This window comes from Triticum dicoccoides, chromosome 7A (genome assembly GCF_002162155.2).
Source record: "Triticum dicoccoides isolate Atlit2015 ecotype Zavitan chromosome 7A, WEW_v2.0, whole genome shotgun sequence".
Classification (NCBI taxonomy): domain Eukaryota; kingdom Viridiplantae; phylum Streptophyta; class Magnoliopsida; order Poales; family Poaceae; genus Triticum; species Triticum dicoccoides.
Genome location: NC_041392.1, coordinates 487,443,030 through 487,459,827, shown reverse-complemented (window position 1 = coordinate 487,459,827; position 16,798 = coordinate 487,443,030). Strand labels below are relative to the sequence as shown.

General features: G+C 45.3%; 3 protein-coding genes across 3 annotated transcripts; 1 reads left to right on the top strand and 2 right to left on the bottom strand.

Moving 5' to 3' along the window:
• Positions 1 to 2,055: 2,055 nt before the first annotated feature.
• On the bottom strand, positions 2,056 to 4,429 carry LOC119330832 (cold-responsive protein kinase 1-like). The gene is made up of 2 exons (XM_037603959.1): positions 3,534 to 4,429; positions 2,056 to 3,466 (listed from the first exon to the last, which is right to left on the bottom strand). Exons 1-2 carry the CDS (start codon positions 3,613 to 3,615, stop codon positions 2,442 to 2,444), a joined length of 1,107 nt encoding a protein of 368 aa, XP_037459856.1. The 5' UTR covers positions 3,616 to 4,429; the 3' UTR covers positions 2,056 to 2,441.
• Positions 4,430 to 4,556: 127 nt separating this feature from the next.
• Positions 4,557 to 8,924, bottom strand: LOC119330830 (choline transporter protein 1-like). The gene is made up of 10 exons (XM_037603957.1): positions 8,570 to 8,924; positions 7,499 to 7,857; positions 7,239 to 7,384; positions 6,695 to 6,878; positions 6,487 to 6,560; positions 6,283 to 6,402; positions 5,761 to 6,117; positions 5,383 to 5,643; positions 5,044 to 5,271; positions 4,557 to 4,920 (listed from the first exon to the last, which is right to left on the bottom strand). Exons 1-10 carry the CDS (start codon positions 8,761 to 8,763, stop codon positions 4,729 to 4,731), a joined length of 2,115 nt encoding a protein of 704 aa, XP_037459854.1. The 5' UTR covers positions 8,764 to 8,924; the 3' UTR covers positions 4,557 to 4,728.
• A 124-nt stretch (positions 8,925 to 9,048) lies between these two features.
• LOC119330831 (protein odr-4 homolog) lies at positions 9,049 to 13,726 on the top strand. The gene is made up of 11 exons (XM_037603958.1): positions 9,049 to 9,204; positions 9,320 to 9,550; positions 9,854 to 9,952; positions 10,710 to 10,798; positions 11,061 to 11,177; positions 11,501 to 11,606; positions 11,735 to 11,819; positions 11,910 to 12,019; positions 12,592 to 12,722; positions 13,020 to 13,116; positions 13,213 to 13,726. The coding sequence occupies exons 1-11, from the start codon at positions 9,121 to 9,123 to the stop codon at positions 13,507 to 13,509; spliced, it is 1,446 nt and encodes a 481-aa protein (XP_037459855.1). The 5' UTR covers positions 9,049 to 9,120; the 3' UTR covers positions 13,510 to 13,726.
• The last annotated feature ends 3,072 nt before the right edge of the window (positions 13,727 to 16,798 follow it).

Below are 16,798 nucleotides of genomic sequence, written 5' to 3'. Positions count from 1 at the left end.
TCATCAATACGGTTCCAGGCGAATGGAAACAAAAGTTGCATTTGTTTCGACCCAGGGTAAGTAATTAAGTATAGTACCAGCTAGCTACCATATCTTTAACTCTAGTTTCAATATCATTAATTATCATGCTTGATTAATTATTATCAGATTGATTTATATTCTCATAAAGGCCATGAAGTAGGCGTCGGGGACTGATTTATGTGCATACTATGTTTGCGAGAACATTCGTATGATGGCGTCCAAAAAGATCAAATCTGATAGACAGCTGTGGGTACGTTTGCCAGAACACTACTCATAATTTTTACATCATTATCGATATCTAATCACACAACTAATACATGGATATTGATCTCCTTCTTAAAAGTTCAATGAGGTGAGGGATAAGCTCCTACCAACGGATCGCGTAGGAGTAATTCAAGAGGAAATAGCGGGATTTTTGCTCGACCAGGTCATAAATCCCAAAGGAGAATACCATTACCCGTTACCGCAGTAATGCCTCCATGTAGGAGAAATTATATATATATACCAGTATATATATACATGTGTATGTGTGAATGGTGGTGCGAGACATTCGATAATATATATGATCGGTTCTACGAGAAATTCTATTTATATATATGCATAATGTGTACAATATATAGTATCGTAAAATACCAGCAAATGAAAAAGAATTAAATGAAAAACACAAAATTAAAGGAAAAAGAAATCATGAACTCAAAACCCCCCAAACCTTTTAGTACCGGTTGGTGTTACCAACCGGCATTAAAGGTCTCCCCGCCCTAGGCGCTGGCTCGTGCCACGTGGTGGCCCTTTAGTTGCAGTTCGTGTTGAACCGGTATTAAAGGGGGGGACCTTTAGTCCCCATCCTTTAGTGTCGGTTACAGAACCGACACTAAAGGGCCTTACGAACCGGTGATACAACCCGGTTCTGCACTAGTGTACGAGATACGCCGGATATAGAACCGACATTGGTGCTTTCATTGAGAGCCTGCTGGGTGATCGTCGCGGATCGATGGGATGATCAAGTGATATTTTTACAGTAGGATGATCAGGTGATATTTTCCTTGCAAGTAACCGTGAAGGGATTGACAACCTCTTTGGGCCAGTTCTTTTGGGCAATTCTCCGAGAATTGACCCCCTCCCCAGCTTCTCCCAGAATTGCCACTTCATCTTTTTTTACAATTCCTAGCTAGTTAAGATCTAATTAGCTAGGAATTGTAAGAAAATATAGAGTGCCAATTCTGGGAGAAGCTGGGGAGGGGGTCAATTCTCGGAGAATTGCCCAAAAGAACTGGCCCTTTATCGCGTTGGGCGCAAGTATTTGTTTATTTGTGTAGGTGCAATCATTGGTGACTTGTATGTTTCTCCTACTCGATTGATACCTTGGTTCTCAACCGCAAGAAATACTTATTTTTATTTTGCTGCATCACCCTTTTCTCTTAAAAAAAACCAACGTAAGCTCAAGAAATAGCAGTTCCTCTAAGAGATCTTGTATGAGAAAAGAGAGATTGGGTCGGTACATTACTACATGCGTGCATGTGAAGGACAGTGACGTGGGTGGGACCTCCACCGTATTTGGTTTGATATTCGTTTCGTATAGGAAAAGAATGAGGAGAAACATGTGGCCCATGCGCCGATCTTCAAGCATTCAACAATGATAGATTTCTTATCGGTACGCACTTTTTTACCGGTAAAAATTACTTCACGTTCACGGACAGAATGGGTTGTGCTCGATTCCCTTCAAGTTTCTTTTAGTTTCATTTACTTATAAAGATTAAAACAATTGCCATTAAAATGGTTGCATGCCATACATCGATGCAAAGGCTAGAGGCATTTGTGGCCCTTCGGAAAAAAAAAACAGTGATGGTATCATTCATGGCAAGGACTGCTAGACTCTTAATAGAAGTAATTTCCCCGCGGAGAATTACTTTTATCGGGATCGTTCATTTTTCGCCCGCAGCATCCTTTATAGAAGTAATTTCCTCCTTTTTAATGAAAAGACAACGCTCCTGCAGGTTGCTCCTTGAAAGGATTAAATCAAAAGACAATCTGCCTTACAAAGTTGTGGAACAACACCAAACATGGTTGCATGCATACATCGATGCAAAGGCCAAATGCATTTTTGGCTCATATCAAAGAGAAAACAATGATGACATCATTCATGGCAAGGACTGCTAGACCCTCTCAGCTTGTCTCAGCTTGTCAGTTCAATTCTACTACTACTAGCTAGCTAGGTACTCGAACGGTCGAACCTTCTAGTCAGAAGGAATGAATTGCCCTGATTTATGCGCAGGCCTTGCCTTCCATTTATACTCAGGCAGGGTACAAAATACAATCCAGTTAGGATTTATTTACAACAACCTAACTTGATCATTATCTATACAGCACACGAGCTGATCCTAACAACCTAGGGCTAGGCTATAGACTCGTTTAACACTTCTTTACCTTGGCGCTACCTCCGTCACGGTGTGCGAAGCAACGACCATGGACGTGGAGTGGATGTCGTTGTTGTCCCGGAGGACGTAGCCCGGCGGCGTGATCTCTTTCTCCCTCAACCGGACATCCTCCCTCTCCAGCATCTCCAGCACCCGCGGCATCGACGGCCGCCGCAGCGGCGTCGCCTGCGTGCACAGCAGCGCCACCTTCATGTACCTCACAGCCTCCTCCTCATTGCAGCCGTCTTCCATCGCCGGGTCGATCATGTCCCTGAGGTTGGCCGCCTCGTAGAGCTCCCACACCCTCTCCACCAGCACCTTGTCCCCCTCGTCGGATAAATGGAAGCTCCTGGAGCTGCTCTTGCCGGTGACGGTCTCCAGCAGCAGCACCCCGAAGCTGTAGACGTCGGCCTTCTTGGTGAGATGGCCGTACAGCGCGTACTCCGGCGCGAGGTACCCCGCGGTCCCCGCGACGCGGGTGCTGACGTGCGTGGCGGCGTCCGGGAAGAGCTTGGCGAGGCCGAAGTCGCCGATCTTGGCGCCGTAGCCGGCGTCGAGGAGGACGTTGCTGGCCTTGATGTCCCTGTGCACGATGGGGCCGGATGCCATCTCCTCGTGCAGGAACGCCAGGCCCCTAGCGACGCCGACGCAGACGCCGCGCCTGATCGCCCAGGTGAGCCTGGAGGGGTCGCTGGCGGAGGCGAGGAGGGCGCCGTGGAGGCTGCCGTTGGGGAGGAGCTCGTAGATGAGGATGCGGTGGCGGCCCTCCACGCAGCAGCCCAGCAGGGACACCAGGCTGGGGTGCTCCACGTTGGCGATGACGTCGATCTCGGTGAGGAACTCCCTGGTGCCCTGCCGGGAGTGCGCGGACAGCACCTTGACCGCCACGTCGCCGCTGCCGTCCCGCAGCGCGCCCTTGTAGACGGCGCCGAAGCCGCCTCGCCCGATGTGGTTGCTCCGGTGGAAGTTGTTGGTCGCCGACCGCAGCTCCGCGTAGGAGAAGAGCTTGATCTTCTTCTCAGATGACAGTCCTGAAGCCAAAGGTTAGTCAATTCCATGAATGGCAAGTAACGTGAGGAATGGGAAACTGTTGCTTACTGCCCATGGAACGGGAGTAGAGATTGGAGGCGTGTTTCTCTTCCTTGTTGGAGACGCGGAAGCAGCAAGAGCAACAAGGCATGGCGACTCGATCATATAATACACACAGCACCAGAGAGAGTTCCTTCCTAGCTCCTGTATGGAGGAGAAGAAGCCGGTGATGGCGAGTGATCAGACACGGAGGAGAAGAAGAAGCTGGTTGAATTGCCGCATCAGGAAAAGTCGGATGTAATAATAATATGAAGCTCTCTTCCACGACCGGCCGGCCGAGACGGAGAGTGACAGAAAATGACGCCTAGCTAGGACTAGGCGTGCTTTTAGGAGGCGTTGTGTATGAACGGGGGCAGCATTCAGCAGCCTGCTATGACATATTTTGCTTTGATAGCACTAGTGTGCACTAGATTAAATGGTGGCGCGCGACGTTGACACGCAGGTAATTTCCATTTCAGATGGCCGACATATAGTCAGTTGACCTGCACACACATGTAGATAATTTGCAGTGTAGAGTAGATTTCAGATGAATCATTAGACGGCCGGTCCACTCCAATCTCCCTCATCCATCATCCGCAAAAACAAAAAACAAAAGCAAAAAAATCTCCCTCATCCATCTAAACCCACCAGACCCCTTGGGTTTGAAAGAGTTAAATTATTACTTCGGGTAGTCTCACTAACGATATTTTGTTCTAGTCTCTGTTGACCACCAGCACGTTTTCTTAGGATTATTCACATAGCAGCCACACGAGACACGACACGACTACTTGTACCACCTAGTATTTGGTTTCCAACCCCATTCGGTTGCTTTACACCAGTGCTCACATCAGCATGATGATCGCATTTCATCATTGCTAGACTTCCGTTGTACTACTACCTAGCATTGATATAGGTTGAACCGTTCTCTTTTTCTTTTCTTTTTTGCGGGATATAGGTTGAACCGTCAGTCATGGAGCAACATCCACCATCCATCTGGTATCCAATTGCCATCCCCATCCCCATCACAAAGAACTTCATCGACACTACTAGTAGTAGAGGTCTTTGCCACCGTAGCCAGGCATGCTTTCATTCCACCTAACAATGCAGTTAATTAATAGTAGTAGTATATAGTGCGTATTATTATGGTCAAAGCCATTCACCCAACCAGCTGCCTCTGGTAACCCTACACTACTAAAGTCGATCAATGCCGAGAAGCTGGGTCGAATCAAGGCCCCTGCGTGAGCCTCTGCAGCTGGCTCGTGTCGCCCAGCGTCTCCATGAGCAGCGGGGGAGCGTACTGCGCCTCCCCGTCGTGCTCCTCCGTGTCCTGGCAGAAGGACAGGATTATCGTCTCCACCGACGTCTCCACCACCCCGAAGAAGAGCTGCGCCACCACGTACCCAAGCGCCCAGCACAGCTGACAACCAAAATGTACACATATGTCATGCCGGAGATAAGTTAAGTTCAGTTATGCATGCATCTAGGACGGATAGGTGAGTGCGGTTTTCGGCCATATTTCGAAAGGACACCGCTTGCTTACCAGCACGGGGAAGAGCGGGGACGATATCTTGTTGTGAGCAGACCTGTACTTGTGGGTGTCCAGCATGAGGAACGCGAACAGCGCGCTGGACAGGCTCACGCACAGCTTTCCGAGGTAGAGGATCACGTCCCCGATGACGTTCACCTTACCGATGCGCAGTATGTTGTTCATTATCAGCCCGGTCGCGAGCTCGGAGGCTTTGCAGAACCCTTTCCCTGTAACGGCAATCTTCACCGGCAGTTCGCGGTGTCAAGAAACCGATTTGTATCGGCGCAATTCTCATCAAAGCCACACAAGACAGTTGTAACAAGTACAGCGAGGAGGACTGTTGGTACTTACCACGATATAAGCATTCCGGTTCACTGACTTGATGGTCCAGTCTATGCAGCCCAAGCAGCAGTGAGATGAGGATGACACTGTCTTCCCCAAGCGGCTTTCACCAGTTGAATCAACCCCCTTCAGCCTACGGCGGAGCGATTTAAGTATACACCGCACCCACTCCACGCTGGATACGATCAGTGAACCTAGAGCCACAGATCCAAGGCTGTAGCGCAGCAAACGCTTCACGGAGGACACCACGGTATGAAATGGTATGTCATGCTGCAAAACAACAATGTGCCACACAATCAGTCGGATGGAAAACACTGCCTTCCAATGTTAAAACATGACAATTAACTGGAGTTATTTGCCAGTCTAAGGTTCGTGTGCGGTGCTTGCCGATATTTCACCACGCGCCCAGTAGTATGAAGCAACTGATCCAGCAATTACGGTCGAAGAGCATGCGATGAAGAATTGTGTTGCCCAGTAACAGCCAAACAGGTGGAAAAGAATCGCAATTCCAATATGAGGGGTGTAATGGACACTGTACCCGCAACAGCTGTCACAATTTACTTTTCCCAGCTTGAGATCAAATGAGCAGCACTCTGCATTGCAATCATTTTGTAGAACTTGACCAGAGCTGAAAAGATACAGTGTCGCCGCAAACCAGAACATATAGATGATAGCAAGGGCGAAGTATGGTACGACCGGAAAGATGATGAGTGCATGGACTTCACCAATGACCTTTGCAGCCACCTACATACAGTTCATCCTGATGAGCGCTCAGAAAATACAAGCAAGAAATAGACAACACACATAAGCTAGCACCCATGCTTTTGCAAAATGCGAGCTGTAATCCCGCACAGCTTATTGCGGGAAACGGTGTGCATGTGAAGCTAGTGGATTCAGCACCATACGCACCTTTAGGACGGTTGTGGATGTCGCTATCAGTATACGCCGAACAATAGCTATTGAAGTCAGGCAAGCAATGATCATTACCACTGTCATCAATACAGCAGCAGCATGAAGGTGGTTTATTTCCTGGTGAAGAGATGAATCATGGGATAACGAAAAGTGTAGCAAAGATAGTGTTAAAAATAATAACAACAGGAGGTACAAGCATACCCGTCCACCTATGCTGACATATGGATCACTTGGACCAATCACAACAGTTAAGGGATCATTGCCAATCCAGCCAGCTGAGTACATAAAATATTCCAAACATATGAGATTACGTATAAGATGATGTCTCCTGATAAATATCACATGACGCCACTTTGCTACCTATAACAGTTTGTGGTACTTATATTTAGAAGTTGGGTAAGCATCCTACCTTTTATATAGAAGAACATCGTGACTGATACTACAAGGGCATTGAAAAGGATCACTGTTATCCATGGCATACCAGCAACATAATATCGGATCATCGCTAACCATATCAAAGATAGGAAAAGAGGGAGTAATCCCCCACAAACGATTAACACAGGCCAAGACTTCCCAATATCTGCAACATATCTCTGCAAAATAAGAAAAAAAATATTAGTTCCAAGAATCTACATATACACAAGCAAGCATGTACATAGCTCTCAATGTTTTTTGCAGGAGCATATCTGTCAAATTGAATCTAACAAATGTAACCGAGTAATATCAATCACATGAGGCTGCTACTTTGTTTTAGCAATACATGCGGCTGATAGTGTTTCTTTACTGACGGAACATTTAATGTCGTGTAACTTGCAGTGAAATAATGTTGACCCATAGAAGAAAAGCATGCTTTAACTATATATGGACAGACATTTTGGATAAGAACTTAGGAAGAATATATTTCTTGTGAAACAGATAAATGGACCGATAGTGCAAGTAGTACTGAGACAAACCTTTAAGACAGAAGATTTATAGTTGATGCTATTGTGAATTGTCTTGTCTATTAGCATGTTCTCATCAATGCTAACACCACCCATCTGCTGCCAATGCTTCAGAGAAACATTGGATGGCCTTGCAATAAACTGGCAGCTCCAGTAGACTGCAGTGACAGAAAGAGATCAAAATTAGCGCATGTACTTCACGTTCTCACAAATTGGCAGGATCTTGCTGAGTATCAGAGGACTTGATATTCAATTATTCATGCGAGACTTACCATTTATACTCGGAAATATGATGGGGTAACACGGACCCTGCAACTGAAGAGAACTGTTCCTCATATCTGGTGTGAGATACTCGAAGTAATCATAGTCCCTGTCGATCCAATCATCGACAGAGAGCCGTATGTCGCCTTCCGGATAATCACAAACAAAGTTCAGCCCATCTTCCGCAGGATAGGGGCATTCCATCAGGCAGATGGCCTTAGCATCAGCTAGATCATTTGTGCTATTTTTGAGCCCACTTTGGTACACCTGGTTGGGGTTCACCCAGTAACGAACATCCAGCTCACTCAAATCTGGGTCACCGTGCTTGCTGCCACATATGTTCCCTTTGTAGTCCAGTCCGTAAGTCAGCCTGCATGATCAGAGCAGAGAAAAACCAAATATAGATGTCTTCACCAACAAAGACCACTATAAATTCCAAAAACAATGAACAGCGGCACACGAAATGTTTGTAACGAACGACGTTCTATTCATCTTCCACCCTGTATAATCACCCCTTCCTTTGTGGGGACCTCATGTTCGTAGGAGCACCCAACTACAGCAACAAATCTCTGCATCTCCTTAAATGGGTTGCAAAGATAAATAAATAGTGAAGGAGGGCAACGAAGGCAACAGACCATTTTAAGCATCACTTATTACTTGATGAGTGTCAACAATTGGAGGAGAAAATGTAAGCAAGGATTCATCACCTTATTTGGCTAAACCGACAATCCTACAGTTAGTGAGACTAGGGGTTCATTGCATCCAGTGGAGGAAAGCTCCACAATAGGCAACAAGCACTTCATTTGCATTTCCCACAAGCTATTTCTACTGTTAGTTGGAGGTAGTAAACATCAAAAGTGACTAAGGAGCAAAAAGTGGAAGAGCAGGAGACAAGTTTTAGCCCCTAGGCTGTACCCATCCTCGAAAGATCTAATCTAAATATGCGAGAAATTGGCAAATGTGGCAGACCTTCACCGACGGAATCCACCCAAAAAGGCAAAATTAATCGCAGCTAGGCGGGCACCGACAGCGGCGGAAAAATAAATGCAGAAGAAAAAAGGGAAGGTGGGGAATGGAGCGACCTGAGCGGGCTGCCCTGGTTGAACCCGAAGCTGGAGTTGACAATCATGGCGACCCAGAAGGCGGCGAAGAGGGCGAGGAACGGCAGGTCCCGGCACTTGCGGTCGTGGCGAATGATGCCGGCTGCGGCGTCGTCTCCTCCTTTTCCTCCCCCGGCGCCGGCACCGGAGGCGTCGCGGCCGAGGGGCCCCCGCATTATGCCCTTGCCGCAGCTCAGCTCTTCTGAATTGGAGTAGGTCGCCGGCTCGCCGCCTCCTCCTTCCTCCTCGGGTGGTCACAGGTGAAAGGAGCGAGGGGGGGAAAGTGCTGCTGCCGCTTGCTAGCTTCCGCCTCACTGCGACTGGCCTGCCACAGTGCCACTGCCAGTGATATCGCAACTCGAAAGCGGATTCGGGATTTACGTAACCTCGCGGCGGAAAGCGGTGGCATCACGGTTTACGTGAATGAGGTGGGAAAGCGGTGGGGCCGTGCGCTGCGTCACGTGAAGTCGTGACGGCTCCCCGCCGTCCGCCGCTTCTGCAGTCCAGACCAGATCGCCCTCCGCCGCGAAGCGATGGTGAAGGCGGTCGTCGCCGACGAGGCGCGCATCAAGGCCTTCGAGGACGCCGTCGCCTCCTCTGGCGTCCTTCGATCGCAGGTGGCTTCCCTTCCTCGTCGTGCTCGTCCTATGGCATCTCAGGCAGAGGCAGGCCGCCGTCGCCGTGCCGTGGAGGTTTGGTTTGATTTGGTTTCATCGGTTCTTCCGCGTGCAGGTGGGGCTGGTGGTCGGGAAGCTCAGCGCCTCCTCCGACCGCGCACTCGTCTACTCCCTGCTCCCCACGCCGCCCACCGATGCCGGCGAGCCCGCTTGCTCCCTCCGGGCCGCCGCCCCCTCAGCTGGCAAGGCCAAGCCCAAGGGCGGGAAAGGTGGTGCAGGGGCTTCTAACGACGCGCCGCCGACGCTCCAGTTCGATGTCGACTGGGTCGCCGAACACGCCCGACAGGTCCAATGTCCAGCCCTCACTTGTTACAGTCGACAAACCTCGGACGATACTAATATCTTCAGCTGTAGATAACAGTTGAACATTTTTTTATCATTAGTACTCTCCTGTAGGTTTCAGACCTTAATGTGGCAGTCCCAACAATTTCTGTCCAGTTCGAGTTGCTTGCTCAATTACATTGAAAATTCGGCCATATTTGATTCTTTTGCTCAAGATCATACTACGGTAGCACAACTGTATTTGGTCATGTCAACTCGGAATAACTACATATTTGATAATACTGGTGAATCTTCTTACGGTCTGCAGGTGTCGAGGATGCTCCTTGGAGGAATGAGTGTCATGGGTATCTATATATGGTCTTCTGAAGGCTCCTTCAAAGCTACTCCTTCTGCTGTTTTATCACAGGTACCAACATTTGGCCTGCTGTTTCATCACAGGTGCCAATAATGTCCTGAATAGTGGCACTAGTGTTGTAAACTTGCTCATACACGGGTTTGCTATTTGGAATTGAGGATATGTATACAAATTTATATGTTAACAAAACAAGTTTCTGAGAAGATATAATGGAACTCAAGTTCCAGTTTTTGTCCATAGCACCATAGAATGGAGAGGATTTTACCAAGTTAGGCTTGGTGAATGCTACGTATTAGATGTTCCATTCCATGTTATATACTTTGTGATGAGAACAAAAATAGAAAACAATGCTAGAAAATGATCAACGCCTGTTTAATAAAATAGATATCCTCATGTTGGCCTATCACTTTTATCTTTCAAATGAAGCTTGGCCATTAACCAACCTGATTTACCGACCTATTTCTGTTATCTTTCTGTACCTGGCCCTTCTACCGCCTAGGTTTTGTGGTCTTTGCTTAAAGAATTTTGGCATAATATCAACTTGAACAAACGGGAAGGCTACCTTTACCTTGTAAACTGCCTTTCACAATGCCATAATGACCTTATTATTTAGAACACTGAGTACCAACTTCTTTTTTGATTCATTTGTTGAATTCTGGGGTGGGGGCACATTCTGCTGGCATTTGTTTTAGGATCTTTTGCCATTGTTGTCTGATCTTTTAGTGATGACCTGTTGATTTTTTTTTCTCTGTACTACCCTACTAGGACATTTTCATTGTACAGATTATCGACTGATGTTATTTCCCAGGTTATCAGAGTGGTTTCTCAGTCAGTTCCCTGGTACGGCAGTGACTTTGATGAGAGGCTGCTCCTTCATCTCTCTTACAGCCCAAGAAGGTGCGTATTATTTTTACTCTAGTACTTTGGTTTCCTTCCCCCTCCCCCGATAAATCAATGTATCATAATCTTCTTAGCACATTGATCACGCTGGACCTGCCGAACTTGGATTTCGACAACTCTTATTTGTTTTTTCTTGCTTGTTTAACATTGATTGTCCTAATTTCTGTATGTCAATAAATGGTATTGCCCTTGGAAATCTGTCGTGCTCAGATACTGTTAATACACTGATAGGTTATAACGTAATTTTGATGTGTTACAGGTGGGCCTGTCGCATATGTGAGATGGCATCAGGAAGTCTAAGGCCGTGTGACTTCAAATATAGCAAATTATTAGCTTCGCTTCAAACTTTCAGATGCACATACAATTTTGAGACGAGGTACTTGCAATGCTGCCTGATACTAGTAGCTAAGCAATCCTTGTGTCATTTATGTCTCAAAGTCAGAAGGGGTGTCATTTTAAGTTAACTAGATTTTTATTAAATATATTAAAATACAGAAACAAGCCTTCCCCGGACCCTGCGCAAGCAGGAGCTACGTGCTCCAAGCTGCCCCTTTTTGTTATTAAAATTATAAAATACAGAAACGACCAACTGTGCTTACCAGTTACCAGTCATAGTCGCATGTGCTGTAGGCTGTAGCAAATCCATGAATTTCATGTTCCGCATTCTGGACTGATTACTTACAATACGTACTTCCATAGATTGACAGTTGTTCAAGCTGAGCCTTTTAAGAAAGTTATTTCGAAGGCAATCAGTCATCTCACAAAGGAAGTGCAGAATGCCAAAGCCTTAATTGATGAAGATCTGGTAAATTAGAACCACTTAACCTTTGTTTCAGTTGAATAAGCACAACGAATTCCAAGCTATTTCATGGTGTAATGTCTAATCTTGTTTGTGTTTAACACCCACTTATTACTCTTAATATTTTCAACTAGTTTTCGGATGATATGACCATCACTTCAGAGGGCCCACACGAAGTCGATTTGCTTGTACCTTTCAAGAACAATTTGCCTGCCGGAGGTGCTCAGCTAACGCTGTTTCTGTTGTATTGTATGGTTGATTTCTCTTGATATAACTATGTGAGCCTAATAGTTAGTGCTTACACTAAAGAATGCAGTTTAGAGGGGGTTGCTGGGTTGCTTCTCTTTGCTGGATCTGTCAGTGCGTTGGCATACTTAGGCCCAAAAGAATCTATTTCGGAAGCTATATCTGATCTGAAGGTATTAATGAGATAAAATTTCCACTGTTATTGGCTTATCTCTGTGCCTTGTATTATTTTCCTTGTTACCTATGTAGTCTCCATTTTGTTATAATAGCTTCACATACAACTGTGCAAGCCACGAGCTTGGAGCCAAACCACCAATTTTATACTAAATATCAATTGAAGTAAAAAGAACTTACAATATTGAAAATGTGAACAGGCATTTTGGTTGGCATTTCTGTACTGACTTGGGAATTTTGAACCCTTTGTTTAACTATATATAGCATGATTATCTGGTGTCTGTAATGTAGAACTGTAGATTTTTTTTTGTTTTGATTTTCTAGTGATGGTGCTTTTCATTTGTACTGAATTTATTAGCAAGTTGGCACTATCGTCTTATTGCCCCTCATTAGTTGAATTGACTCTCCAAAGAGTTAAACATGATAAATCTATCCTGAATGGTTTATTTATTGCCATTTTTATAAATGCAGTCATTTTAACTTGTTGTTAAATTTGTGCAAGCATATTTTAATGGTTAGCAAACTAATAGTATTTTATGCTGCCTTTCTACCTATCCTACTCCGTATTAAGGTGGACATCATTGCAAGCCTACGAAGCAGATTAGATATCATCCTTGATGAGGCAGATGATGACTCTACAACTAATGATATGGAGAATTCAGCATCTCAGAAGGTTACCCAAGTTAATTTTCATGAGCTGAGGTATTTCTTATCTTCTAGGAATATTTTTGTTTTGAATAGAATGATAAGTACACCCACCATATTTTACCTCTAGCCTACCCCAACTTGTTTGGGACTAAAGGCTTTGTTGTTGTTGATAAAAGAACCCTAAACCCTCCTTTGCTAATGTTTCTACATCGTATTAAACTGCAGACAGTTTTTACCCTCTGATTGTAAGGGGAAAACAAATATGTCACATTTCTTTATTTCTTCGGAGCATGTCTGTGATGCTTTTTTTTGTCTACGCAACTGATCACATCCTTTTCTTTTTGCAAACAGAGAACCTTATAGTTTCTCATTCCCTAGAAGGATTCTGATTCCTTGGTTAGCTGGCTCCTATATTTGTGACTACTTGCAACAATCAGAAACGACAAAGGTGCTTATGTTCTCTCCTAGCTATATAGTCTGGATGCAAGCCCAAAATACAATATGTTTGACTTGACGTGCCCTTGTATGTGCACGTTACCTGCAGGATGCAATGGAGCGTTGCAAGGAAGTGATATCACTGGAAACAGAAGTAGAGAACTCAATCCTAGAACCAGAAACCGCAGCATCTACTGCCACACTAGAATCGTTTTGGGATGTGGTGCCTGGAGCTTCATCACGTGCTCGTGCAGGGCCTGGTCCGAAAGATGAGCGCCCTGAACAGGCGACGGGTTCGGGGAGAACACAAGGCAACAGTTTCAGCATCCTAGCTGCCTTGTTTGTGCTCCTGGTTGCTCTTCTAGTTGGATTTATGTTTGCGTTCCCTGCCAATTCGAAAACCTGAGTAATTCATGCTGCATCAGCCGAACCAAGATGTTGACATGTTTTGTGTATCTTATATTTTGTCCAAACCTCAGCTGTGGATGTGAAAAGTGTAGAGTTTCTTTCGTCGTGAACAGTTTGTAGGTGCTGCACATACATGAACATGATCCATCCTTTTCGATGACAGGGACAATTGTGTGGAGTATTTTTGAGTGATGCAAGCCCTGCCGTCGTCTTCATTGTTTGGTCATTGAGATGTGTGATGCTAGGCTAGGCTCACCCACAGCATTTGATGATCGTGCAGAGACGAATAACTCACTCTCTTTTCTAGTTTGCGCCCACTAAATTATGAGAAAAGGCATCTGGCCTGTGACCAGATGGACGGCTAGTACTCAATCTTTCTCCTGTTTCGGCATCGGATGTCTTCTCTGTTGGATTAATCATTTGTGCTGATGCTTTACTAGACAAGTGAGTGTTGGCCTTGGGGAGTAGGCATCTGACTGAAGAGAATAGATAGAAGTCAACCAAAACAGACAACTATGTTTCTCAGGTTGGGCTTGATTTTGACACCACAAAATATCTCTGTCCGCAGCATACAAATTTATACATTTGCTACCATGAGGAAGACGCCATTAAACTAGAGCAAGCAAGCAGTATTTTGTGATACATCAACCGGTAGCTTGCTTATAGATGCATGCAGGCAGCCAGACGTTTGACTCTGGCAGGAGTAAATTGCAGGGAAGTATCACACTTGGGACAGTTGTAACGGGTCAGTATCACTATTAAGATTTTTTGCAAGTCAGTACCAAGTTTGAGGCTAGTCGTTGCAATACGGGCTAAGTGGCGTATAATGTTGTATTAACGCTGTATCTGACAACCCGGCCCCACCAGTCAGTTGACAAGCCGGCGAACCGGCTCGGTCGGTCTTCCTGGTCGAACCCAAGTCACTCACTCGCCACGAACCCTAGCCCTCGCCTCGCTCGAGCTCTCGCCCGCTGATTTGCGGCCGACCGCCACGCATTCCCCCGCCGCCACCGCGCCATGGTTCACGAGGATGAGAGCAGCGACAACTACTCCAGCCTGCAGTACATGAACTCCTCCTCTGACGACATCATGTTGTACCGGGTGAGTGGTGTAGCTAGGGTTAGGGTTAGGGTTCCTGCTTTGGGGATTTGATCTTTGATTTGGGAGGGTTTGGTTCATTTTGCTCCTGTAGATCCCTGTCAGCATTGAAAACCAAGACTACATGGGCATTGAGACTGGAACCATTGTTCCCTGCCAGCACCATGGGCTGCCATGTGAGAGGCGTGTAGCCTTTGAGGGATTTGAGACGGACAGGAGGTTCTTAGCCTGTCCTTTGAAAGTAAGATTCTGCACTTTCTATGTTATGTGTGTTAAATGAGTTGGTAGTAGCCCCGCAGTATTTTTATTTGGTAGTAGTTTGGTCCAAGTTAGATTATGTTCTTGTTATTGCCATTCTTTATCCAATTACTAGTACTGATGCACTGATGCTGGTCATTGGAGTAGGCATCTATTAATTTAATATGTGGCCAAGAGCTTAGTTTCCAGTGCACAGCATTGTTTAAGCTTTGATCCTGATAGTTTAGTGCTTTATGAGTGCTTTATAGTTGCTGTACTTTTTGTTATGATTAAAAAATGTGGCTATGTGATTTGGTTGCAGTGCACATGTTGTGATGTTCTTCAGTTAGTTAGTTCTGTTGTTCTTTAGTTCTTTACTTAAGACCATATTCTTTAATTGTAATATTTAGTGTAGTTGTGATGTTCTTTACAATCATATCCTTTAACAAATATAGGTGCTGGATATACTACAGGAAGGTCAGAACTGTGGTTCTGTTGAATGGGTTGACCCAGAGTGGCCTCCTACAATGCAGAATGCATTGTTGGAGCTATGGGAAATGTATTAAGACAGTAGGAGTGATAGGAGGAAGGATAACCTGGAGAGTTCACTCACTATTCACCATTTGACAGAAGAAAAAAATAAACTGGAGGCCAACTATGACAAATTAGTTGAAGATGTTCATCAACTGCTGAATGCCCAAGAGGATAGGGTGCTGGATTTCAGATATTTGCAGTCTAAGATGGAGAGTGCAGAGGGGAGGAAAGCTGAGGTGACCAACTCAGTTGTCTAAGATATGAACACAAAGATGGAGAAGAAAGATGCAGAGATATTCAAGCTGCAAGAGAAGTATGCAGTCCTTATGAACCTGACAAAAGCCCAAGGCACTGTCATCAGGAACATGAAGTTCAACCATTTAAAAGAGAAGGAAGTGCATAGTGCAGCCATGAGAAACTTAAAGTTCCAGGTTGAAGAACTAACTAAGTCTGTGGAGAAGCTCACCCAAGAGAATCTGAAGCTGAAGCAGGTTGATGAACTCACTAAGTCTCATGAAGAGCTCACCCAAGAGAATCTGAAGCTGAAGGATCACATTGGTGATCTGAAAAGGGACATGATAAGCTCATCCAAGAGAATCTCCAGTTGAAGGGTCACATGGGTGATCTGAAAAAGGGACATGACAAGCTCAGTAAAGATAGGGCTCAGCTCAAGCTTCAGATTGCTGATCTGTTGAAGGCAGAGGAGAAGAACAAGCAGAAGATGAAGGGGGTCCAGGCCATCTTGGATGAATGAACGAGATGAAGAGGCTGCTTAGCTGACCTTTTGTGAAGTAGTATCCATGGATCTGTTCTGTATGTGTGGTTGGATCTTTTAGTTTGAATTATGGTTCTGTAAGAATCTATTAAGTATGTTGAACTCCAGTTTGAATTATGGGTCTGTTAGAAGTTATGAACTATGTTGAACTCCAGTATGTTGTTGTAAGAATCTATTATGGTTATGTTCTGTGTGGATCTTTTAGTTGAAATTATCTTGCTTTCATAGATGCTTCATAGAATGGTGAAGTTAAGAAGTTTTATCATCTTTGTTTCATGGATGTAGTTAGATATATAGATAGAATGGAAAAGTTATATTGGGTTCCATCGCCGTCGACAACCCCTAAAGACTAGTACTTTGGCTATGTTGGGTTTCGTCGATGTTGACAAACCCTAAAGACTAAAAGTTTGGCTATGTTGGGTTCCATCGACGTCGGCAACCCCTAAAGACTAAAAGTTTGGCTATGTTGGGTTCCGTCGACGTCGACAATCCCTAAAAGACTAAAACTTTGGCTACCTTGGATTCCATCGATGTCGACAACCCCTAAAGACTAAAACTTTGGCTATCTTGGGTTCCATCGATGTCGACAACTCCTAAAGACTACACTTTGGCTATATTGGCTTCTGTCGATGTCGACAACCCC